This window comes from Mustela erminea, chromosome 5 (genome assembly GCF_009829155.1).
Source record: "Mustela erminea isolate mMusErm1 chromosome 5, mMusErm1.Pri, whole genome shotgun sequence".
In the NCBI taxonomy this organism is placed as follows: domain Eukaryota; kingdom Metazoa; phylum Chordata; class Mammalia; order Carnivora; family Mustelidae; genus Mustela; species Mustela erminea.
Window position 1 is genome coordinate 778389 of NC_045618.1, and position 24722 is coordinate 803110.

Here is a 24722-nt window from a genome sequence, read left to right on the forward strand (position 1 = left end):
GCCTCATCTGAGGGCCTGCCGGATGCGGCCTGCACCTCGGGGGGAGCCCCTGGCTCTCCGGGGAGCACATGCCCAACGGAGCAGGCCTGGTGGTCCGGGACTCGGGTCTGGGCTCGGAGGCCCCTGGACTGTCCCGCGAAACTCACCATTCTCATCTTGGAGAAGTTGACCAGGCCGTCCTCCGTGTAATTGGGCGTCCCCTCTTCGATGAAGGCCAGGTCGGTGAGGTACATCCCCAGGTAAGGGACACAGGGAGGGTCACAACTTCAAAGCGAACAGCATTAAACAGAAGTTTTTCATTTAGAAACATGAGGCTAAGTGGTTTCTCTTCACCGAGAATCCTAGGAACTCTCAGGCCTATAGAGTCAGCTGGCTGCGAGGCTCAGTCCTCTGGGGTGATGGGTGATATGGTCCCAGCGGGGCCTGGAGCCTCTCCACCAACAGTCCCCTCCCTCCCTGAGCCAGAACGGCCTCCCCTACCTCTCTGCCCTGTCCTGGAAGAGCCCCCTCCCCATCTCCCCAGTGAAACTCTCCAACCGATCCTGCTCTGGGGTCACCTCCCCGAGAGCCCTGCAGCCGTCACCCCATTCCGTCAGCCATGGACCCAGCCCCCAGCGTCCTTCTGCTCCTTGAGATTTCTCTGCCTCCACATCAGGCCCTGCAGGATGTCCTGCTGCCCAAGCCCTGGGGCACCCGAGCAAGAAACCCTGGTCCTCTGAGGTCACCCTCCTGCAGGTGGCTTCTGGGCAGGGGATTGGGGGACAGTGTCCATGACAGGTGATTCTGGGGGGACATTTTTGGGTAGTGGACCACACCACTCTGATCCATGGCTTTGGGTGCGGCCCTATGGTGGTGCCCCCGGGTGGGGCTGATTTTGGGGTGGGTCCTGGGGCCCCCATCTTCTGGCAGAGCCCCAGGGAATGCCCTCAGGGGACCCTCACTGTGTCCCACGGTGCCTCTCAGCTCAGCACACAGATGCCGGGGGCTCTCTGCATGTACCTGCAGGGACAACTGACCCCTCCCTAGACCCTCTGACCTTGGTCTCCTTGAGGCCACATGACACCCATCGCTCTAGTTCCTCTAGAACCAGGGGTGGCAGGCAGAACGGTGGAGGTGGGGCAAGAACAGAAACCCAGCCTCCCCTGAGCCTGCTGGTTGTGGAAGCCCAGCCAGCCGGGTGTCTGGGTCCTGGGGCTCCCCTCACACTGTGGAGCGGGTCGGGAAAGCAGTTTTAGGAGCTCAGAAGTTGAGTTTAGGGGATGCCTGGACACTATCAAATCACATTGATTCTTGCGGTAAGAAACACCCGATTTTCATCTGGGGTAGTACGCTTTCGTAGATGGTCCATTTCCTCCCCCACTTCTTTCTTTTTTAAACAAGTAGCAGCTGGTCTCAGGGTGAGTGTGGGCAAACACCACAATCCCGCCAGAGCTCAGCAACATTGTATCTATTTTTGGCAGTAACTTTGTATCACCACCAGTAGGGTGATTTTCCATTTACTGCCTTGCTACCTCTTTCCTTCTTCTTCACATTTATTTTGGGGAAAATGGAATTACTTAGAGGGAAACCCGCTCAGTGAATGTGGGTGGGAGGCGTGCCCTTGGAGATGCGGAGAGCGGGCACAGGACAAATGGTTTTTGAGATGTAGGTCTTGACTCTTTCTTGGGCATTGAAAATAATTTAGCAAGTGTTGATCAGATTTTTTTTTTTAAATGAAAAAAAAATCAGAAGTAGAATAAAAAAAAATCTGAGTTCATTGCCTGGACCAAAAGTATACGTTGTTTTGTGAAGTTTTGTTCCTGTTATGTGCACACACATTTCTAAACATATATGTATGTATGTTTTTACTGTGGGTTGCGAAAAAAAAAAAAAAAAAAAAACAACCCAGACCCGAGCAGGTCACCGGCAGGCATCTCTGGGTCCCATCGGACACACGGTCTGGGACTGTTCGAGGCCAGGCTTTCCACACCCCACCTGTCACGCTGTGAGCCTGAGGCCCAGGCTCGGGGGCGGACAGGGACAGAGTTCAAAGATAGAGAAGGAAATCTGGGGCCGCCGGGGGCTGGCAGCTTGCGGGCCGGCAGTCTCTGATGGGGCTTCCCAGCTCGCCCTGCTGGGTCCACACTTGACCCAGGAACTTGGTAATCCGAGGCCGGGAAGCACCTCTTGTCTGGGTTGGGGGTAGGGAGGGGAAGCAAGTGGCCACAGTGTTCCTGGAGGCCTCAGACCAGTGGAAAAGGTCGGGGGTTCCTCTGACCACAGGGTACCAGCAACTGAAGGTCAGATGTGTCTGCCTGGTGGGCTTGCCACTGTGGGGTCACCTGTCCCTTCTCCCTCCTCTGCCCTGCCCCGGCAGGGGCCGGGCCTCTCTCCCACACGCTCTGCTGCCTCCAGCTGAGGATCTCCGCTCCTCCCCAGGGAGGGTGTGAGGGCCATTCCGGCTGGGCTGTTTGTTCCCGAGCCCCTGGGGCCAGGGTCCAAGCCTCCGGCATGCAGATCAAGTGAATTAGGTACTCAGATTTGGGGGCAGTCCGTGGGGCAGGAGTGGGGGTGGGGCTCAGAGTCCAGTCCTGTTTTTTGCCACCTGGACACAAACTGCTCTGTCTCATTAGCAGGAGACCAGGGTTTGCTGGGTGGTCACGGGCAGAAAATCAAAGTGGGAAGAGGTATTTGGTATGTTGGAGCCCTTGGACGCTGCATAGGCCCGCAGACAGATGGATTTCCACCCCCGTGAAGGGGGTCTGGGGAAGGGCTGGGCCACCTAGCCGCCTGGTGCCCCCATGGCTGTTCCTGTCCGCGCACGGGCAGCCGCCCACAGAGTAAGCCCAGCCCCGGCTCCTCTAACGGACGGCTGCCTGTTCAAATTACAGCCGATGTGTGGAAAGACAAATGCAGGCTGGGTTAAGACCAGAAGTGACCCCCAAAAGGGCTGGGGACAAAGTTTTCCTGACAAATTTAGATCTCAGCCAAACGCTGCGGCCTGGAGCTTTGGGAGGCCCTGAGGGCTGACAGGAGGGGACAGCCTCACGGGGCCCGCTAGGGTGTGGGTTTGGGGAACGAACAGGGCGGCTGCAGCTGTGCTCAGGGTGTCTGGGCGGGGACTGACAGGTGCCCAGGGCAAGTGCTGCGGGTGCACCAGGGAGGTTATGAAAAGGTGGGTGAGGCAAAGAGGCGTTGGAGGCAGGGGTGAAGCCTTGGCTGGTAAGAGTAATAAGGCCATCCGTTAAATAGTGCTGCGGGCTGGGACGGACTCGGTAAGGCTCCACACGGCTCCTCGTGCCGCCACTGCCCCCTGCCTGGTGAGACGGACCCCAGGGTTTCACACGGCACAGCTCTATGGGGAAACCACAGTGCCTCCAGAGAAGGCATGCAGGGCACCTCTGCCCCGGGTCTCCCCAACCTCTTTCCCTTGCAGTGCTTGGCCCCCGCACCCATGAAACAAGAACCTGGTTTGCACGAAGGCGTCAGTCCCCAGGATGCCCGGGGACCCCATGTCCCCGCTGCCCTGCATGATGGGAGCAGAGGCACCTGGGCCAGGCACTGACACAGGCCCATGTGGACGAGGGAAGACAGCACAGGGTCACTGAGACAGGACAGGAGCCATGGAGACATGGAGGTGGCGGACGGACGAGGAAGCCATGGGAGGGAGGTGGATGCAGGGGTGCCCGGGCGGGCAGACAGGCTAGGGAATGCACAGTGGGGCGACCCCCACAAGCACAGCCCGGGGGCACCAGAGAGACGGCACATGTGGGTGGGACATCTGAATGAGGACGTGGAGGTGAGTACAGCAACGGCACACGGAGCTGGCGAGGGGCGGGCCAGGGCCGGGGGGACCGGTGGGGAGGGGGCTGGGGCTGGCAGCTTGGTGTGCGGACCTGCCGGGGAGGAGGGTTTGCTCCGTCCCCAGGCTGGGGGGCAGTGACCATGCGATCTGGCATGACGGCAGGACAGCGCTCGTGGGCTCTGTAAGTAGCCAGGACCCTAGGGGTGGCCCGGGGTCTCTCCACGGTGTTCAGGGAAGAAGGGGTGAGGCCAGCCCGGTGGCCCAAAGCGCACAGCTATGGGGGTGACGGTAAGCCTGTCTCACGGGAGTGTGTGGCCAAGTGGGCACCAGGGGCTGGGGCTCTCCTGTGCTGGGAGAGTTCGCCTGGAAGCGGCCATGGGCAAACCACGGAGTGCAGGCCTCGCAGGCCACTCCGTGCCATGGCCCCAGGGCCTCCATGTCCGCATCTGGAGGAGCAGGACCCGAGACTCTCCGTGCCGCGGTGATCTCCGGGGGGTGGTACCACCCCGCAGGGACAGTGGCAATAAGCGCGGGAGTTCTGCGGGTCAGAATGTCCATCTCGTGGACGGAGGCCGGGGCTGCGGTTGACACCCTGCGGGCATGAGACAGCCATCCACGCAGGACGATCCTGTCTAAGGGCCGAGGTGGGGAGGCTCTGCAAACGGTAGGCGGCTGGGGGGAGCTCTGCCAACAGTGAGCAGCAGGTATTGGGAATCCCATGAAACAAACACATTGACTTCAGGGCACATCCTGATGTCAGAAATACTGAACGGTGGGGCCAGGGGGCGTGTTGGCCTGGAGGCGTCTGGGGTCACGGCTGGTGGCTCCTGGGGACAGCAACCCCCTTCCAGGGCCCCCTCCTCTCTCTTTCTCCCAGGAAATGCCACCACGACTCCGGGATTTCTCCGCAGACTACGGAGGCCAGAGCTGACCCACCCTTGACAGTCTGGGCTGCCTGGGGGTCTTGTGGGGAGATGGACGGACAGACAGACAGATCTGCTCCAGCCACTGTGGCCGGTGAATGTGTCTGCCATGCGGTTCTGCGATTTAGACGGTAACGGCGACACAATGACACACACTTACTTTTTCAGAGCTTCTCTCAGATTCTTAAATCTGCCCTCTGATGACACAAGCTTTTGGAGCTTATCAATCAAAGCTTTCGTCTAGAAAGAATGAGAAGCATTTACTAACACACAACATGCCCCGAGGCCCACGGGCCAGCCCAAGCTCCACGGGCTGCCCTTGGGGCTCCAGGACCCCAGCCACTCTGCCCGTCATGGGACGGGGCGTTGCCGGGGACCCCTGGAGTCTGGAAGCTCACCCCCCACCTCCTGAAGACTCAGACACAGACCCACGTCCTACGCATCCGTCAGTGTCCACGTACCCTTCAGGAACACAGAAGTGGGGCGTGGGGGACCTGGCGGGAACCCTGGGCACCCTGAGCCTGGGGGGTGGGGGTTGGACGCGGCCACTGCAAGGATCCCCCCCTCCAGAGCACAGCCTCTCTCGCGCACGGAAGCCCAGGGCTGCGGACAAGGGATTCCCCTTCACCTGTAGCTCTCAGGACCCCACGCCAGTGTAAGAATCAAGAAAGTCAATGGCAGATGGGCTGATCCTCTAGAAAAACAGGACTTCCAGGGGAAGACCCCCTTCCCCTCTGCCGGTCGAGGGTCCTGTCCGCTGCTCGTCCAGCCGGATACCGGCATCGGTTGAAGCATGTCCGGCCTGGGTCTGGCTTGGCACTCCCTTCCCTGTGGGGCTGGGGAGCCCGTGCCTTGGCAGCCTCCAGCTCCCTCATTTACACGGCAGGCGGTGGACTAGTGAGCCCTCTTTCCAGCTCCCGTCCCCCCAGTCCAGACCGTGGCCGAGGGCACACTGGCCGCACCCATATGCTTTGGGCCAGAATTTTCTGAGCAATCTGCCCACAGAAAACGACAGCATGTTCCTTCTGATGGGTGAAGAGACCCATATGTGCTCCCCTAGAGGCGCAGTGGGCAGGGCACCCCGTTCAGACTGACGGGAAGAGTCAATCACCGGTTTACACCAACCCCGCTCAAAGCAGAAGTGTGTTCTGGATCTGGTGAAAGCGACACATGCAGCCAAGGGCACAGGTCTCCGCTTTCTCCCAGGATGGCTGCCCTCACCTATCTGTCCTGGAGCCCGGATGCCCAGGCCACCTCCGTTCTGGCCTCTCAGTGTCCTGAATTCCAGAATTTTCTACTGCCCCACTCGCCTCTGGAGGAAGGACCTGAGGTGTGGGGCCAGATGTGGGGCTGAGAGTCCTGGACGGGAGCCTGGCTGGGTGCTGTGACCCCCTCAGTGAGCCCATGGGCCAGACAGCACCCGCAGAGCGCTGGGTGTCCACGCTCACATCTGGAGAATGGGAGGGGAGGCCCGGGTATTCCCTAAGGGCAACAACAGTAAGATATCCTGGGACTGTGGGCCCCACAAAATCGAGCTCCGGAGGCCCTGGGGGCCACGGAGCTCCAGGGGAAGGATCCCCCGCCAGTGGTTGTGAGAACCCAGGGAGGATATTCTGGGGGTTTGGGGTATACACTTGGGGCCAATCTGTGGCTCTGACATGGGCACTTTGATTCCTCCCACATCTGTGTTTTTCCGGGGTGTTGTTCTGTCCAGGAAGGATTTTGCAGCCTGAGACCCACTACATTTCCCAAGTCACTGCTTAAAAGAGTGAGTTCTGACTTGAAGCAGCTCCTGCACCTCCTGGCGGGGCCAGGAACTCAAGGGGACACAGGGCCCTGGGATCTGGGGCATCTCTGCCTATGAGCAGAAAAGAGGGGCCCCTGGATTAGGTCACTAAAGCCAGAGGCCAAGCGAGGGGCCTGCCTTGGACGTGGTGTTGAGGACAAAGATGAACACGGTGCCCCCTGAAAGTCATCCCTTCCTGTCCACCATCCGAACGCTTCAGGACGGCCAAGGCTGCTCCCTCCCAAGGAGGCCCAAGGTATCTATCGTTGGCCAAAGAGACGTCCATCCCTGCGAGAGTGTGACCATCCTCCGGAGGGGACACACACATCCGATGCTCAACTGCACTTGGGGGGGGGGCTTTCATGAGGATGGGGCGGAGGATGGGAGAAGATGGTGAACCGAGCCAGAGGTCCCCACCTCAGCCTGGCTGCTTGGCTCTGGTGTGGGCTGGCCTGGGCTTGGGCAGAATGCTGTCTGGCTTTGGGTCAGCACCTTCAAGCCGACAACAGAAGCCTGCTGCTGGGCCTGCGTTTCAGGCCCTTCTGGTCTCAAGCATCGAGGGGACACCGGCAGAGGGACAGCGACCGTCCCTGGCTGGGGCTGGCCAGGTGCTGTGTAGATGCACGGGGCCCACAGAAGGGCTGGGAGAAGCCAGCAGGGCCTGCTGGCCACAGAGTGTGCAGGCCTGCATGCGCTTTCCGATGCACCTGTGATGTTCGGACCCAGGTCCTGAATGGCATCCAAGAATGCAGGACAGGCCATGCACCTTGACCTCTAACTGCCTTCCATTTGCATTCCCCTAAGAGAACAGAAGGCTCTGGGATGGTCAAAGTGGCTCCCTCCCAACTCCAGACCAAGGGTGATGCTCGAAAACGAGGCAAGAGAGGCTCGGAGCCCCCCGTGTGGAGGGAAAGCGGGGCTGGTCTGAGGGCAGGAGAAGAGAGCCACAGAACCAGACTGGGCCATCCGACTCCACCGACAGCCCTGCCTGAACCCTGACAGGCCAAGCCAGCTTGGATGACTCCGGGGTCCGATAGCCGCCTGCTTGGTCCCCTGCCACAGGAGGTCACAGCGCCGCTGGGCCATGCATGGCCAGATGGGCCTACACGCCTGAGCTCCTGAGCTCCAGCCTCTGCTCTCCAGGAGCCCCTGTTCTTGTCCTGGCCCTGGCGTGTCTGTGTTTGGGGAGACAAGAGCCCCAGGCTTGAGGAACGGAAGGACCTGATGGCTGCCTGGGGGGCACAGGATCGTGCCCTGCTGTTGGCATGAGGATACGGCGGCAGGTAATAAAGAGAACATGAGAGGCACTCGGTGTGCAAATCTAGAGCCGCCCAGATGAGACAGGCCCCTTGGAGACCCTGTGCCCCCCAGAGCCCAGCCAGCAGCAGGGCAACAGACACCGCTGCCAAGGTATCCATGCCTGAAGAGGCTTGTTCCGTGCGTCAGCTGAGCCTGTCCACCTCCTGCACATGTGTGGGCTGGGGCCCGGAGCCCACCATGTGCACCAAGGAGGTGGCCTCCGTGTGATCCTCTTGGAAGAGCTGTCCCCTCCAGACCTCAGTGTAGGGAACTTTATTCCCGAGGAAGAAGCCACATTTCAGAATTGTGCTCTGAACGGATCAAGATCAAGCCCACATTTAAGATCACCGACTCCCTGGTGGCCAGAAGGGCTGGTGAGTCTCGAGTCCCGGGAAGGAACCTACAGGACCACCTGGCCACCGTCTCGGCAGCCCTGTAGATCTGGACTAGCATCCACATGAAGCCACCACTCTTGTCCCAGCTCAAGGAGAAGAGCATGGGGACCAGTCGTCACTGTCTTACATGTCCCGCTTTGCAGTGTTAATTGTTTAAGTGGCAATAAAGTCCCGTGGGTCCCAGGGCCACATTTGTGGGCCAGATACCTGGTTCTGGTGATACAGGAAAAGAGGTTCTGCTGGGAGTGTTGGCCCTCACCCTGTCCTTTGCCCACCTACGGATGTCCAGAGGTCAGCACTCCAGTGCCCCAGCCCAGCCCCAGGCCGGCCACGGTGCCTGCCTCCCGCCCGCACCTGCTTGGAGACTTTGAGCCACGTCTTTTTCAGCCGGAATATCGCGCTGCGGTTCATGGACGAGGTGATCTCCAGCACGGCATTGTAGTTGTGCAAGCAGCGACAGATGTCGGCCACGGCCACCCACTTCTCAATGGCGCTCACTCTTGCGTTGATGTCCTCATTGCGGATGATTTCTGAAGCAATCAAGTTACTGATCTTTAAGCCCATGCAATAAGACAAGAAAAAACAAGAGGCATAAGTATTGCAAGGCTGACAAATCCTGAGAGTGCGCTGAAACGTTATTACCAGAACAACTAACAGGAACTCGCTAGGGCGGCTGCTTCAAGACTCAACACACCAAAATGGGAGGTTTTTCTATGTATTGGCCGTGCCAACTAGAAAACACCATGACAAAGACCTTCACAATCCCAAAGGGAACGTGTGAATTACCTCAGAACCTAAACTGATGCGAACCTTGGAAGATCCTACACGAAAAAACTATCGAAGATTTTAAAGGTTTGAAGTATGAAGGAAAAGATCCAGTTCCCAAATGGGAATATAAATACTCCATACTAACACGTGACTTTAATGCACTCCAGTAAATGAGCCACGAGAGTTTCCTGAGAACCCGACAAAGCAAGTCCACGGTTCCCCTGGAAAAAGACAGGAGAGCCCAGCTCTGCGAGAGTCTCCATCATACAACTGGGGCTCGGTGAGGACCCTCACTCTGTGGCATCCTGGTCTCACATATAAATTCCCCAGCACACGGGCACAAATCCAATGCGGGTGGGGCTGGGGGCGGTCAGGGAGCCGGGGCGTGGGACCGAAGCATTGGTCCAAAGCATTCTTTGCAATTTCCTATGAATCTCTAATTACTTAAAAAAGGTAAGAAAAAGACTACTGTTTATTAAAAGAATTAAGGTAATAAAAGGACGTTTACAGATGAATAAAAAACTGTAGGGCCTTACTGCCAAGAACTCTTCTCAAAATAATTTTTGGGCACCTGGGTGGCTCAGTTGGAGAAGTTTCTGCTTTCGGCTCAGGTCATGATCCCAGGGTCCTGGGATCGAGTCCTGCATCGGGCTCTCTGCTCAGCGAGGAGTCTGCTTCTCCCTCTGAGCTTCTCCATCTCGTGCTCTCTTTCCCTCTCTCAAATAATAAATAAAATCTCAAGAAAAGTAATTTCTGAAGGAGGTACATCAGAAGGATGGATTGTAAAACTATTTAAGAACGGAAACCGCTGAAGAGAATCAGGAAGGAATGATAACGCAAAATAGTACATATGTTAGAATGCTTCTTCTTCTTCTTCTTCTTCTTTTTAAAGATTTTGTTTATTTGACAGAGAGAGACAGAGAGAGAGAGGGAACACAAGCAGGGGGGAGTGGGAGAGGGGGAAGCAGGCTTCCTGCTAAGCAGGGAGCCCAATGCGGGGCTCGATCCCAGGACCCTGGGATCATGACCTGAGCTGAAGGCAGAGGCTTAATGACTGAGCCAGCCAGGAGCCCCTGTATATTATAACTCTTAAGTATGTTGAAGAGATAAAGGTTTTTTTCTCTCCAATCACAGACACTGAACCCAAAACCAGTTTTACGTATACGTTATACAATTTTTTTGAAGGAGTAGCTCAGTGAAATCTCCCAGAACATAGAGAAAAAAGAAGATCTTCTAACTTATGCCATGAGCCCAGTATAGTCTCGACACCCAAACCAGAGATGCGCAACACGAGAAGGAGAATCACACACTGTTCGTTTAACACACCACGGCCATGTTACTTTGTCCCTGGAACGTGGGGGTGGTCGACTGTTAGTGACTGCCGGAGAGAAACCTGCCTTCCTGCCTCCGCAGACTGAAGGGCGTAGACTGTTCGCCCAACTCAACAGATGCGGAAAGCATCACTGATAAAATTCATCGTTTATCTGCGGTAAACACCATTAGCAAACCAGGAAAATAATTTCTTTCAGCCGACAAACCACCGTCACCCAAGCAGGGAAGCCAGAGAGGCGATCTGGAAGCACCACCCAGATCAGTACAACATCCGCACCCCAGCCCGTCCCAAGAGGCCGCAGGGGTGCACGCGGGCTGCAGGGGCGACGCAGGCATGGGGGCGGGTGCACCCGGGCACCTCCGTCCCTTGCCCTCATTCTAGCCCTGATGCTGGAGAGCCCAGTCGGTACACTCAACTAGGCAAAGAGATCACAGGCCAAAGGTCAGAGAAAGGTCTAGAAACAGCGGCAGGTGGTGATGGTCTCCTCAGGGAGGCACACGGTTCGTGTCGGCAGAAAGGACGGGTTTTAAGAGACATGGCCAGATGCCAGGTGGCGACGCGGGCAGCCCTCAGAGGTGGACCCCGTGGGTTCAGAGCAGGCTGTCCCACCGTGTAATGTCGGGGATGGAACTTAACCCCCTCAGGCCTCGGTCACCCCATCATAAAGCAAGCGAGACAGGCTTAAACAAGCCGGTGATGATGGGGCCCGCGGCACCGTGGCCGGCATGAGCCAGAAAGGCAGCCAGCGTGGATGTTGTGTCCCGGCCCTTGGCTCCCCTGGGTCCCGGGCACAGCTGTGGTGGGGAGGGCGCGGGAGGACCCGCCCACCTGCTCCACTTACTCTCTCCACTTGGACACGGGCCCCCTGCTCCGTGGCTGGGTTCCCTACAGGGCTCCCCTCCCGAGCTGCAGAGTGGGGGGGTCGCCCACCTTTCCTCCTGGGGCCACGGAGCCTCCCCGGTGCGGGCATTGGCCAGGGAGCCCCGGCCAAGCTGTCAGGACAAGCAGAGTGCACGCTCCTGCCTCCAGCCATCAGGGGCCTTCACTGGTGCCGCAACACTGCTCAGAGTGCCCTCGGGGCTGGTACGGGGCTGCACGGACGGGGGCCCTGTGTGGGTGGGGCTGGAGCCGGGGCGGCCGTGGAGGAGTCGCCGGGACACGTCTGCCTCCTGTCAGACGCTCGGCAGGAGACCGCAGGCATCCGTCCTCAGAGCCTAGGTCTGCTTGTGTCCACCACACGGGCTAAGGGTTGGTGTGAGATGATGACGCCTACAAACCCTGGGTGTCCCATGCCTCGTGGGGAGTCTGCTGTGCACCCAGCTCCCCGAGGGTCCTGGTGAAGAAGAACCGGGAGACACAGGCACTGCCCCTGGTCCCCGTACTCACGTCATTGAAATGCTTGGTGGTCTTCATGATATAGGGGGTCCTTTCATTCTTCTCCAGTTTCATCCAGCCCTGTCCGAAGAACTCCCTGTGGGAAGCGAGGACACCCGCGCCATGAGCTCTGTCCCACTTAGCCCTTTGCTGTGAGGGCTCTGACCCTTGGGGTGGAACCTCCCGCAGAGCCCCAGACAGGAAGGGAAGCTGCGCTGGTGTCTAGCTTGGTTTGGCCTGGCTCAAGGCCTCAGTAGCCTCATCTGTGAAATGGGAACGTGGCCGCTTTCCCCCCGGGGCTGCTGGCAGGACGAGGCCAGAGCCCCGTGTGGGAAGGCTCAGCATCTACCATGGAGGCAAAGTCCAGGGGGCCCTGTCCGGGAGCTTGGGCCCGATGGGGAACACTCCTGCCTCAGACTCACTGTGCAGAGAGGCCGGTCTGCAGCCTAGGGGCGGCGGGGCAAGGAGCCTGCAGGCCAGTGTGAGTCCTGGGAGGACCCTGTGGGAAGGCTACAGACAGTCCGGGCCTCTTGGGGTAGCTCTGCATTTGGTAGGGATGGTGAGGGGCCCCGGTCGCATGCTGTGGACAGGACGGGAGCAATTCTCTGCTTCTGCTCCCAGAGGAGCCCCCCAGAGCCACTGGGCTTCGCCGGCGGACCCCGCCGCTGCCCGAGATGCAGCCACTGACGGCCGGAGGAAGTTTCCGGAAGCAGAGACCAAACACCCTAGAATGCGTCAGAGCCTCAGATCCCGAGGTTCCAATGTGGGGAGACTATTCCCGGACACTTGTCAGAAACTCCGAGAAATGCTTCCTTACAAGGCGGTTTACGTCAGCTTTAGATGGAAACGTGAAAACTGTAGCGACTTCACGCCTCGCGAGGGAATTCCGTGCACTTGCCGAAGGCGCTGTCAATGCACGCCGCGGGCACACTGTGCGCGGAGGGAGGCTGGCATGAGTTCACTAAGTGGTGCAGTTACCAGCGGCACTTGGGGCGACGGGCTACAGTCCCAGCGGGGACGCCAGGCCTCTGGGCTCCTGCGACATCCAGAGCTGGCCCCGCCCCCTGCTCTGGGGGCACATGTGTGTGCACACTCACATGCAACCAAGCACAGGTGTGCACACTCATGTATGCACATTCACACACCAACGCACACATGTGTACCCTTGCACGCCCGCACATGTACACAGCGCACAACCACTCACGTGTTTGCGCTCACACACCCACATAGTCATACCCATGCACACGTGTGCACAATCACAAGCAGGTGTGCACACACTCACCCACGCACACACGTTTACAGTGCACAACTACACTCGTGCCTTGCACACCCACGCAGCCACACCCACGCGCACACTCACACACGCGTGCACGCACTCACACGTTCACGCATACCCACACACATGCGCGCGTGCACACTAACAGGCGCACACACTCCTCTTTTAGAGCTCTGGAAAAGGAGAGCTTCTGGGAAAGCGTGAGTGTGCATGCGCACGTGTGTGCAGAGCGTGGGGCCAGGGAAGAGAGCACAGTCCTGTCCCACATCCCTGTGGACACACACACTTCTGATCCCTTGTGGTGGGTGCACGTGGCTCAGGACGTCCAGGCGTGGGTCCCAGGGAGTCCGTGCAGCCAGCTGCTGGGAGGGGGGGGCCTGCACCCACGGCCACTCACTCATAGGGGATCTTCTTGAAGACGAGGTGATCCAGCAGGGTGAGCTGCTCCGCGATCTCCAGGGCCGAGTGGTTTTCAAAGGGCTCTGCCTTGACGCCTTCCGCCTGAGGGGAACAAGTACTGAGTCAGGACCTCCTGCTTCCCCGTTGCCTCTCTGGTGCGATCTCGGCCTTGCCCTGGGTGGGGGCGGGAAGAGCACGGCAGGAGCGTGTGCCGGCCCGTGCTCCGTGAGTCAGCACTCCCGCCGCAAGGAGGCTACCTTGTCCCGGACGGGACCGAGACCACAGAGGCGTCGGGAGGACTGTAACTGGCCCACGTCAGTCGGCAGGACACAGGCTGCCTGGGCCTGGAGCCCGGCTGTGAGTTCGGGCTCCCCATGACCTGTCCCTCCCCTCAGGTTCTGTCTGGACCCATAGCTGGCTCCAGAATGTCTCATTTGGAGCCCCATTAGCAGTATGGGCTCATAGGGGTGATGACCTCCCGGGGCACCCAGAAGGTGGCTGGCTGGCCCTCGTCGTGGGGTTCCCGTGTTTCTGGCCCCCAGGACCACCGTGGGCACAACCTTTATGGCTATCCACCGCCTGGCATCCCCGGCCAGGGGAAAGCCTTGGGAAACACTTGCCAGGGGACCAAGGTCCTGGTGGCAGGGATTTGATCAAAGGTGGACGTGGAAATGCTGGTGTCTTTGACACAGAGGCCCCCTGTAGTGTCTGGGAGGGGCGAGACGGGGCTGGAGGAGAGAGCCAAAGGAGCCTCAGGGCTGGCCCTGGGGTGGGGGGGGCTGTATCCAGGAGCGAGGGGTCAGGAACACGAATCACCCCAACCTCTAGCTAGGCCACATGGGACAGAGGGCAAGCCTCCCTGCCCAGAGGTCTCAGGGGCTGGGCTGAACCCCCCCAAGCCTGCACTGCTCACAAGGGAACAGGGTCCACCTCCTATCAAGGGGGCAAGCCCTCTCCTAGACCGTCTGCCTCCCTCCGTCCCTCCCCCACTCCCTCAGCAAACGGCCACTGAGGGTCCCTGCTAGACACTGGACGCAGAAGGACCAGAAAACAGTCCTGGCCATCAGAGAGCTCCAGCCACAGGATGGGGCAGGGACAGCACGCAGGGAAGCAGAAGAAGAGCTCCCACACAGTCCTGGGCATGGTGACCCCAGACCAGAGGTCTGGATGTTGACAGCAGGGAGCACGATACCATCAGGGAGTGACAAGTGGTGACTTGGGGACAAGAACAGCAGGTGCCACCAAGGGGGGCCCAGGACAGCTGCGAGGCCTGAGGGCCCGTGGGGGTGAGCCACAAGAAGGCTAAGACAGAGAAGGCAAGGAGCTTGCCCTGCTCCCTCTGGGTCACCTGGGAGACAAGGTGACCCCGGAGGAGAGGCGGAAGCAGAGCCTGCCCGCCTGCCTTGGGGCCCGTCTGAGTGTCCCTGTGAGCAGCCCTCAGGCTCTCTGGTGAGGCCGCTGGGGCCTGTGCACACAGGTGTGCCCCCCACGCGCTCTCGGGGCTCCGGGAACAAGTCCGGGCTGGAGGGCGGCTCTGCTCAGCGGTGCTTTGTTCCGCAAGAGTCTCAGGATGTTTGCCCGGAAACAAGGGGCTCTCATGCTCTCGAGGGCTCAGCACTGTGGTTGGTCCCTGCCGGGAACCGCTCAGGGAAGGAGCCCAGACTCCCAGGGCTCAGCCAACCTCCTGCCCCAAGGGTTCATGTGGTGTCTTTGCACCAACACCTTTCCTGCCCGGGGGCCCAGCCTCCGTGCCAGCTGCGGGGGGGCAGGGTGTCGGCCCGCTGCAGGCCAGAGGTACCCCAGGTGCTCCCCATGGGGGCCCAGGCCTCGGAGAGCTGGGAGGAGAGGGGAGGGGGGCAGTGTGCCCAGAACCCGGAGTCCTCTGTCCTCACCCTGGGTACGGCAGCGCCCAGAGCTCGGGCCGCCAGTGCGGGAAGTGAGCCAGCATGGGGCTGCGGGGCGGGCAGAGGCCGTCGGCCTCCAGCTTCCTTGCCACCACGGTGGCAGGGGCCCTGGTCTCTGGGGTGGCTTGTGGCGGCATGCCGGGGCCACCTGGCTGACCTGGAGGAGGACGCGGGCCTGCTGGGCCCCGGGAGCACATCGCCACCCTCTCCACTGCGCTCCCCACTGCTGTGAGCTCAAAAGGCTCGAGGCAAGCGTAGCGCTCCCCAGGGGCGCCCGCATAGGTGGACGGTGGCTCCGACTCTTGGGGATGAGGCACCATGAGTGCAGGACGAGCTATTGCTCTGGAGTTGGAACCGAGCCAGGTGGGGACTCAGGCTTGGACCCTGAGGCCCTAGGTGGGGCCCGTCACCGCCCCTGACCCTGCTGCTTCATCCAGCGCAGGACTGCCTGTGTAGATGGGACTGCAGGTGTAGATGGGCTTCCGTTGAAGAGAGCCTGGCCGGGGATCAGCGCTCAGGAGCCCCCTCCCCCCAAGCCGGAACCCCCTAGCCTCCTCCAGGGACCGTGGAGCAGAGACCAGCCGGTGGGGGCGGGGCTCGGGCGGGGAGGGGGGCGGTGAGCCGAGGATGAGTGGGGAGGGGCGGAGGTGAGTTCCCTCCCTCCAAAAAGTGGTGCTGATTCCTGCTCCCTGGTGTCTGGGAACATCACCTGATCTGGAAATAGGGTCTTTGCACGTATGCCCTGGTTAAGAGGAGGTCACTGGGGTGGGTCCCAGTCCCAACAGACCCGGTGTCTCCCCGGGATGGGGGAGCTTGGACGCAGGGAGAGACATGCTTAGGGAGAGACATGCTTAGGGAGCTTGGACGCAGGGAGAGACACGTGACGCAGGGGTAAGGATAGCCCGGAACAAGGAGGCAGAGAGCAGAGGTTCAGGGGCACACGCCGAGGGCCACCCAGGGCTCCAGGAAGCTGGAAGAGGCAGGAAGCCCCCCCCCCCACCCCGCCCCAGGAGCGTCTTCTGCTGACACCTGACTTCAACCCCCCGGCCTGCAGAACCGGCAGAGGACACGTATCTGCTGCTCTGCGTCAGCGGCACTGTCTTCTGGCCGCACCCGGGGGACCCGTGCTGGAGGGGCTGTGAGGTGCGTGGGGCGCGGCTCACCAGCTGCGTGATCTCCTCCAGCGTGATCTGGTTGTCACCCGGGTCCTCCTGGGTCAGAGTCCTAAAGCACGAGACAGCACGGGGAGCCCCGTGAGCAGGTTCCCCTGCCTCCCCTCGGTGTCACCCCTCCCCACGCAGGTCCCTGCGGGCTGCCCGGCTCTGCTCTGCACTTTCCCGAGCCGGAGCCCACTGCCCGTTGGTCACAGATGTCTCCCTGATGGCCTGACCTTCAGGATTCAGCTCCCTGCCCCTCCGGCCTGGGTGAGGCCTCTCCTGGGGCCCCCTCAGCCCCAGTGTCCTGGTGTCAGGAAGGCTGTGTGCACGCTTGGCCCCTGCCACCCCAGGGCCAGGAGCCCAAGAGCGGGCTGATGTCTGATCTGTCAGCCCCCGTGGCTTGGGCCTGTGGCCAGTGCCCGTGACACGACAGGAGGAACGAGGGGAAGCGGCGCCAGGCCTGGGGGCGGTGTGGGCAGGAGAGCCTTCCAGACGGAGGAACAGAGCCAGCGGGAGGCCCAGAGGTGGCCCCTGTGTGGGGGCAGGAGGTGGCGGGTGAGTGCAGAGTGGGCAGCGGGCCATGGTGGGGCGTGAGGACGGACCCGGAGTCAGACCACAGTGCGTGGCCCACACTGTGACAGCACGGTGACCTCTGGGGGATGAGGCGGCCGTGGGTGCTTGGACAAACAGGAGTCCGCCCCGCCGAAGGCATTATCAGAGAACCTGACAGCCAGGTGACGGTGTACAGAGCGTCTGGCCCGGGGTGCCACTGCCGGCCGTGGCGAGGGCGCCATTCCACGCGGGGCCCCCCGACGCCAGCCTGCTCTCTTCGTGGCAGCGGAGGCAGCGTCCGGGACAAGCTCCCGAGCTGACGAGCCTCCGTCCGTGGGCTCAGGGGCTCTGCGCCCTCCTGAGGGAGAGACACTTGGCCCCGGGCAGGCAAAGTGGACGGTGTAGCTGTTTAAGTCCCGCACTCGCCCCCGACGCCTGCAGACAGAGCCAGCCGGTACCGGCTGCTCGGCTCTGGGCAGGGGCGCCCATGCTCCTCTCTGGGCGTCACATGCAGCCGGGGGTGCCACGTGGCCTCTGTGACTGAGGAGCCGGACTCTCAATCCATTAAGATTTAACAGCCCTGGGTGGCTGGCGGCTGTACCAAGGGCACCGGGACCAGACAGGAGCTGGGGGCTGTGCGGTGGGGGCAGGCGCAGCTCCTGCCTCAGGGAGGTCCAGGTCCGAGCGGAGGAAGGACATACAGATGCCTGCCGGGGACCCGTCTGCAGAAACGGGGCGCACGGCCCTCCGGTGGCTCAGGGCCCCCCCGACACCCGAACACCTGCTTGAGGCCAGCCCACCTGGAGAGAAGCCCCTGGCTCCCTGACCCTGGCCAGCAGTGTGGGGACAGGGCTGGGCCCCACACAGTAGCCATGCCCAGGGGGCTGGGGCTGCCCAGACCTGATGATGTTGGCTGCGGCCTTCCTCTCCTGGGTCAGCAGCTCGGGGTCGTGCATGACTTCCTCCAGGAAGCTGACCACCTTGCATCTGAGCTCGTCGTTGGTCTCGAAGTCCTGTGGGGGGAGACGTGGCGGCGGCTCTGGCCATTGCTCGGGCTGCCCGGAGCTGGCCCCCGGTCCCGCCACACGCGGGGGGCCGCCTGTCTTGTCTTCCTTTGCCCTGGCTGCGTGGGCAGGCACCAGGGGAGCCTAGAGACCCTCAGGTGTAAAACTCTGGGCAAGACCAGGGGTCAGCTCCTGGCTGGCTGTGCCCCAGGGTCCTGGCCTTGGGGGTGCAGATGTACGTGGTTCCCTCTGCAGAGAGGTGGGTGGACACAGGCCTCAGGGCCCTGGAATGTCCTTGGTGCCCTCCCAGGGGAGGCACCGGAGCAGCCCCTAGGCCCCCTCCCGCTGCCCCGAGGACATCCTGCTCGCGGTCCTGGCAGCGGCTCCCGGGGGCCAGCACGGGGGGTGCCCACCCACCTGAGAGTGTTTGGAGACCCAGTGGCGGAGCACGTTCAGGACGCGGTTGGTGGCCGCTCGCCGGATCACGAACTCCTTGTCCCCGTTCCTCTGGTCAGGGGGAAACCCTGCGGCACAGGGGACACAGGGTACAGGAGAACAAGAAATGGGGCTCGGTGCTCGTTGGGATCCAAGCCCTGGGCCGGGGTCAGCCAGGCCGCTGCGGTGCCAGCAGGTGGGGCCTTTGGGTCGGGGGTCAGTGCTGGCCAAGACTGGGGGCAGCAAACCCTGAACACCCAGAGGGGGGGCGGTGTCTGGGGCTGCGGCCGGAATGTGCCCGCAGAGGGAGCAGACCCCTCCCATGTACCTGCGCTGGCCAGGGACATCCTGCGGTACTTTTCCTTGTTCGGGGCTCCCTCGTTGGCTCCTGCCGTGGCGATGGCAAAGGCAGAAGCCGCCGACAGGGCGCTGCGCGTACTGTCCAGTTCCCGACACGAGGTCACGACGACACCGTTGTTGTAGGAGAAGAGGGGGAACTCTGTGGAGGGGACGGAACCGACCCTCAGCCTTCCCTCGGCTGCCAGAGAACCAGGGGTCCCCACACCGGAGCAGCCCCAAGACAGCCAGCCCGTCCTCACAGGTCCCAGGGCTTAGCAGGCGGGGGGGGGGGGGCATTCCCCTGCTCACATCCCATGGGAGACAAGCGACACCCCAGGGCGGTCTTGGGGTAGGGAAAGCCCCCACCTCCCTCTGCCTTCTCCATGGAGCCGTGCCAGTCTGTGGAAGCCCCCAGCTCACGCCCTGTCCACGGCTCTGCTTTACCCCCTGGGGCCCGGCTGGCCCGTGCTGCTTGGGGACAGCATCATGAGCTTCCTTACGCTCTTGGGCTATTTGGGATGAACACGTAACCTGTCCAGTGGCTGACAGGCTCATGGGCACGATGGGGCGGAGCGAGGCCTGGCTCGCTGTGTGGCCTCGCATGTGTCAGATACCCTGAGTCCCTCGTCTGTGCGCAGTAGGGACAGAAACACCCACTCTGAGCAGTGGGTGTCCCGTTAGAGGAGAGGGCGTGGCCGCAAGTCCACGGCCTCACACCGTGAAACGCTCGGGCCAAATAACGCTTAGTATTTAGCGGTAGCAGTCACAGCCCCTGATTCTGGAAACCCAGCCCGTCCTCTTCGGGTCTCTGGACAGCAAGCCACAGTCAGGATGAGCTCGCGGTATTGGTGCTGCAGGAAGCGAGTGGCTTCCTTCAAACACTCCAGACTCCGTTCTGATGTCTGCAGTGTGGTCAGTCTGAGAAGCCATGGCTGTGGGCCCAGGGCCGGGTGGCCGTGGGACCTGCGGGGTCTCCCTGGGTAACCTGGACGGCAGGGGGTCCGTGGGCCAGGGCGGGAGGGGCCGTCCTGAGATGTGAGGCGAGCAAGGGCTCACGTGGGGACCTTGGTCGGGAACTGGGACCCCCTGACCCCTGAGCCCCGTGGATGAGCCCACCCACCCCGCTGGCCCCTCCGGTGTCGGCCACGTCGTCTGGTCTGGAGTCTGGGTGACCGTGCTGGGCGGAGTGGCCCGAGCCCCGCCGTCGCCCTGTGGGCTGTGACGCTCGGCAGCGGCCCTGCACGCGGGGTCCCTTGTCCCTCATCTGCACTAGCAAGACCGCCCCCTCCCCCTGGCTGCCCACCCCCCTTCCGCACGTCCTCCCGGGATCTGTCTGTAACGTCCCGGGGCTGAGCTGTACCTGAGGAATTTTTGCTTTTGACCGACTTTGGCGTCGTGGGCGATTTGGTCGGTGACGCCTCGGGGTCCCCATCGTCACTCTGGTTTTGGTCATTGTCGGACTCTTCCCTCACCGAGACTTCCGAGGCTGGAGAGAGAAGAAATGATGTCACGTGTGGCCAGACCCTCGTCTGGAAGTCCAGGCCTCTATCGGGCGGAAGCGGAACAGAGCGGTTCGGGATCTGCACCCCAGAGGAGGCGGGATGGCTCTGGGGGAGGGGGCTGTGGGGTCCCTCCTGCGCCTGTAGGGGTGGGGAGTCTCCAAGATGGCGCTTTTCTCCCCGGGCTGGTCGGCCTCTCACGGGCTCTGATGGGGACTCGTTGGGATGCGAGTGCGGACTCGGGGGTCTGGAGGGGCTGCACAGCGCTGACACGCCCCCGGGGGAAGCCCACGAGGCCGGTCACAGACCACACTCTGAGCAGCAAGGGGCCATGCCCTGTGCCCCCACATGTGTGCATGAGTGTGTCGGTGTGCCCGCATGTGTCTGAGTGTGTACCTGTGTGCACACGCGTGTGTGTATTGCGTGTCTGCTCAGTGTGTGTGCCTGTGAGCGCGTGTCTGGGGATGAGCGCGTGTGCACGTGTCCGTATGTGCACCTGTGCGTGTGTGCATGGGTGTGAAGCGTCTCAGGTGACCATCGGCCCTGTGGCCCAGGGAGTCCTGCTCCGCGCCCGCGCTCCCGCACTTCTTGTCATGATCACGTGTTCTGGTTTCGGCAACAACTTACAGTCTCCCCAAGCTTAGCACACTCGTGGTTTACATGTTTTGGAGAAAAGTGATGAACTGTGTTAAAAGTGAGATCTTGGTCAAAGACTCTTAACCTATCTGGTCCTCAGCTTCCCCAGCTGGAAAGTGAGTGAAATTACACACAACCATTTGGAGACCCAGGCAGGTCTTCTCTTTAGAAACGAGCGTCTGCACGCACATGCACACGCACGATCTGTGCACAATCAGTCGGGTTCAGGGGCTCCTCTATTGCTGGCTGAGAAGCCCCTTGTGAGATCACTTCGCAGGGGCAGGGCTGTGGGGGTAGGGCGGGGCCGAGCGAGGGGGCTGGGCGAGGGCTGGGAGGTGGGGCCGGGGACGAGGGGGCAAGGCGGGGGGTCTGGGGGTCGCTGCCCCACCCCCCCCCGCCTCCAGAATCCACTCACTCTGCTTGCTGAGAGCTACGGGCTCTTCCGGCTTCTCAGCGGCTGTGTCGCCCTCGTCCGGGATCTTGTTGGCAAGGCTGCTGGACACGTAGAGCTTGCTGGTGTCCAGCGTGGCCTTGCTGAAGGGCGACACGGCCGAGTACAGGCTGGTGTAGCCGTTGGAGCTGCAGCTGAGGGCGGCCAGGTCCAGGGCCTTGCCACCCGTGATGATGGGGATGTTCAGGGACAGCTTCCGCCGGCGGCTCGGCGACGACGTCTTGGTGATGGACAGGGGCGGTGGCGACGAGAACTTGCGTGTGGCGCGCGGGGACTTGGGGGGGTCGCCGTACAGCAGCTTGTTGCTCTGGCCACTGGCGAACAGGAGCTCCAGTGACCTGCAGGGTGGACGGGGGACGGCGACCAAGGGTCAGCGTGGGTCTGGTGGCCTTCTCAGGCCTGGGGTCCCCCTGTCTCCGGGGGTGGCTCCAGGGGGAGCAGGACACAGGGGCTCCTGCCACGTCGGGGTCTGCACCCACCCGGCACCGCTCGCCTGAGCACGTCCTTGCAGAGCCACCGGGGAGATGCTGAAATTGCAGGACAGACCTGAGGGCGGAGGGATCTCGAGGGAGCTGAAGGTGCGCACAGCCCGGTTATTTCAGGGGCAATACGCCAGCGCCCCTTCAGAAGTGCAGACTGACCTGACACATTCCTGAGTGAAGCCCGCTGAGCACCCACACCCAGGATTAAGGGAGGCGCGGGCAACGGATGCCGGCCCGCCAGCCTCGCGACCTTGCTCAGCTGGGACCTGCGCTCTGCCTGCTCAGGGCGGCTTTGCCCCAATTCCATGCTGAATTCTGGATCGCACGAGCCCCTCCCTCTACATGCAAGTGCCCTTAACCTAAAACTCCCAAGATTGTTTCTGGGGGATGCAGCTCTGGAAACGTCCCTGGTGTTTTGCTACTTGTTGCAAGGGAAAGCCTTCTCTTTCCCATGCTGGCTGCTTCTGTCCTTTGGCTCCGTGCCCCAAAAAGCGAAGCCAGTTTAAATGACGCTCTTGGGACCCTGGCAGTTGGGCCGGTCCTCTGACCAGATACATTTGAGGGGCATGGGGCAGGGGACAGTGTGATGACACGGCCCGTGGCTAGAGGTCTGCACCTGCCAGTGTCCCCTCTTGGGTCTGGGCAGGGATGCCGGCTCTCCGTCCACAGGGGCCTGATGGATGTCCCCGTGCTCTGACCTCACCCTTACCCAGGTCCTGACCGTGTTTACGGATGGGGAGGCCGAGGCTCAGTGATGGGAGTGGGGGCAGGCCTGGGGCAGGGAGTGGAAAGTGGGTGGCCCGGCCGTCCTGGTCAGGCCCCTCCCTGTGCACGCAGGGGCCCACCTCTCAGGGCCAGGCTGGAAGCAGATACGTCACACATGTCGTCACACATGCAATCACTCACATGTGTGCAACGTGTCTGTGCTGTGTTCTGCGTGGGACAGACCCCTGCGCCCCCAGGAAGGGTTTCCTTAGTTTGCGCGTGGGAACCCAGCCTGCACGGGGGGGTCTGTCCAGCTTTCTCGGGTTGGGAAGGTTCCAGAAGTTCAGAGCAGAGAAATGAGATCGGCCCCGCCTGGATACAGTCAGAGCAGGTAGACGGGGAGCCAGTGTGGGCAGGTGGGGGCTGGGGCATCGGGGTGGGGACACTGGGTGGCTGACTGCTTGGCAGCAGAGACGGGGGTAGGGAAGAAGGGTGGTTAGAGCCTCCAGGCCTCCTGACCCCTCCTCACGTCCTGGGCTCTCATTTGAGACCAGCTTGGCTTCCCAGTGGCCTGGGAAGCTGGTGGGGCGTAGCAGCTCTGTCCCCAGTCTCACCCCGGGGGTGGAGGGCATTCAGTGGGGCTCTGAGGCTCGGGATGGGCTGGCCTGGCCACCGCGCAGGCCTGGGCAGAAAAGGAAGTCACCTGCTGGTCCCTCCCACTCCCAGAGCAGCGACCTCCCTCGGGGGTGGATCGGGTCTCTGAACTCGGACGACCACAGAGCAACCCTCACGACGTGGCCTCGCCGTCCCCAGGCTAACTCCCTTCCCCATGCGTCTCTGTGGGCTACAGGCCCACGTGTGGTCACTCCCTGCCCGGCCTCGCTCCGTGCTGCTCTCGCCCGCGTAACTCGTTGGTGGGGCGGGGCTGGAGGCCCCTGCTGGGCTCAGAGGCTGGGTGCCCGGCAGCTGGACGGACCCTGCGGCTCCCAGGCCGGCTCTCCGGGCTGCCCCAGGCCTCTGCCAGGCTAGCCCGGACCCCGTGACGTGGGCTGCGCCTGTCCGAGTTCTCACCTGGCAGGGACCCAGGGCTCGCGGTGACCCGCCGGGCCCCTCGAGGCTTGGCCAGAGCTGGGGGCGGGCGGATGAACAGCGGACGGAGCAGGGCAGCAGGAGGGCAGGAGGAAAAGGAGAATGAGGACCACCGCCGCCGCCCGCTCCACCGACTCATGGACGGGCCCCCACGCAGCCCCGGACGCCTGGGGGCCTGGGGACGAGTCTCCCGGCCTCTCCGGGTCCCGGCTGGCCCGGTGGCAGGGCCGCGCTGTGGCGCTGGGGCTGGACGGGGGGGTCTTGACGCGAGGTCAAGGCGGACTGCCTCCCAGAGGCCGCACCGGCCCACGTGCACCCGAGGGGCTCCCCCTCTCTCCACAGCAGGGTGGGGTCCCAGCAGAGAAGGGCTGAGGGTCTCGGGCTCTCGTTGTGACCTTCCACCCATCCCCCATCCCTTTCTTTCTGAAATGGGAAGGCGGGGAAGCCCTGTGCTGTGGGGAGAGCCTCGTGCACCCTTGAGACGCCCCCCCAACCCCAAGAGCCCCTGGGCAGAGGGGAAGACAGTGGGGCCTGGGCCGCTCAGCCCTCCCTGCCCCTGCACAGAGGGTGGGCTGGTTCCGGGGAGCTCGCATCCCCCCCCGCCACCAACTCAGGTCGCAGCCTCAGCCTGAGCCCCGCGCTCGGCTTCCCCCCCCAGCCCGGACGGCCCGGGGCCCGGCGGCGGGAGGGGCCTGCCCACCTGGCGGGGATGGCGCTGATGGGCTTCCGGTAGATGGTGATGAGCTTGTCCAGCACCACGACGGCCGTGGTGAAGACGCGGTAGGAGTGCAGGAAGGTGTTGAGGAAGTCGATGCTCAGGAAGCGCAGGTCGGTCAGCCTCTCCAGCAGCCGCCCCACGCTGGCGTAGCGGATCTGCAGCACTTTGCAGGAGTTCATGGTCTTGCTGAAGCGGATGTCCACGTCGTCGCAGTAGAGGGAGGCGTCCGACCTGCGGGGGAGGCAGGGCCCCGGGGAGACGGCGGTCCGCGCCCGCGAGCCCACGCTCCGGCCGCCGCTGCCTCCCCGACGCACGGCCGCCGCGGGCGGGCGGACAGACGGACTCACGGACACCTGCTAGAGGCCCGCCGGCCTGCTCGGGCACCTGGGGAAGGTGGGAGGGTGGCCCTAGGCA

At 62.1% G+C, this 24722-nt stretch overlaps 1 protein-coding gene across 3 annotated transcripts in view; it reads right to left on the reverse strand.

Moving 5' to 3' along the window:
- Positions 1–24722, reverse strand: part of RASGRF1 (Ras protein specific guanine nucleotide releasing factor 1) — an 88422-nt gene that overhangs the window by 3034 nt on the left and 60666 nt on the right. For 2 of the 3 annotated variants that reach the window (XM_032341889.1, XM_032341892.1), the window contains 13 exons: positions 24291–24539; positions 23573–23629; positions 21279–21652; positions 20089–20214; positions 18718–18888; positions 18372–18478; positions 17851–17963; positions 16405–16465; positions 13336–13439; positions 11675–11759; positions 8542–8739; positions 4868–4947; positions 147–264 (listed from right to left, as the gene is read on the reverse strand). In XM_032341889.1, the coding sequence (XP_032197780.1) occupies positions 147–264; positions 4868–4947; positions 8542–8739; positions 11675–11759; positions 13336–13439; positions 16405–16465; positions 17851–17963; positions 18372–18478; positions 18718–18888; positions 20089–20214; positions 21279–21652; positions 23573–23629; positions 24291–24539 (1843 nt within the window). The remainder of the gene's footprint in view (positions 1–146; positions 265–4867; positions 4948–8541; positions 8740–11674; positions 11760–13335; positions 13440–16404; positions 16466–17850; positions 17964–18371; positions 18479–18717; positions 18889–20088; positions 20215–21278; positions 21653–23572; positions 23630–24290; positions 24540–24722) is intronic. The other variant, XM_032341890.1, reaches the window with a different exon arrangement.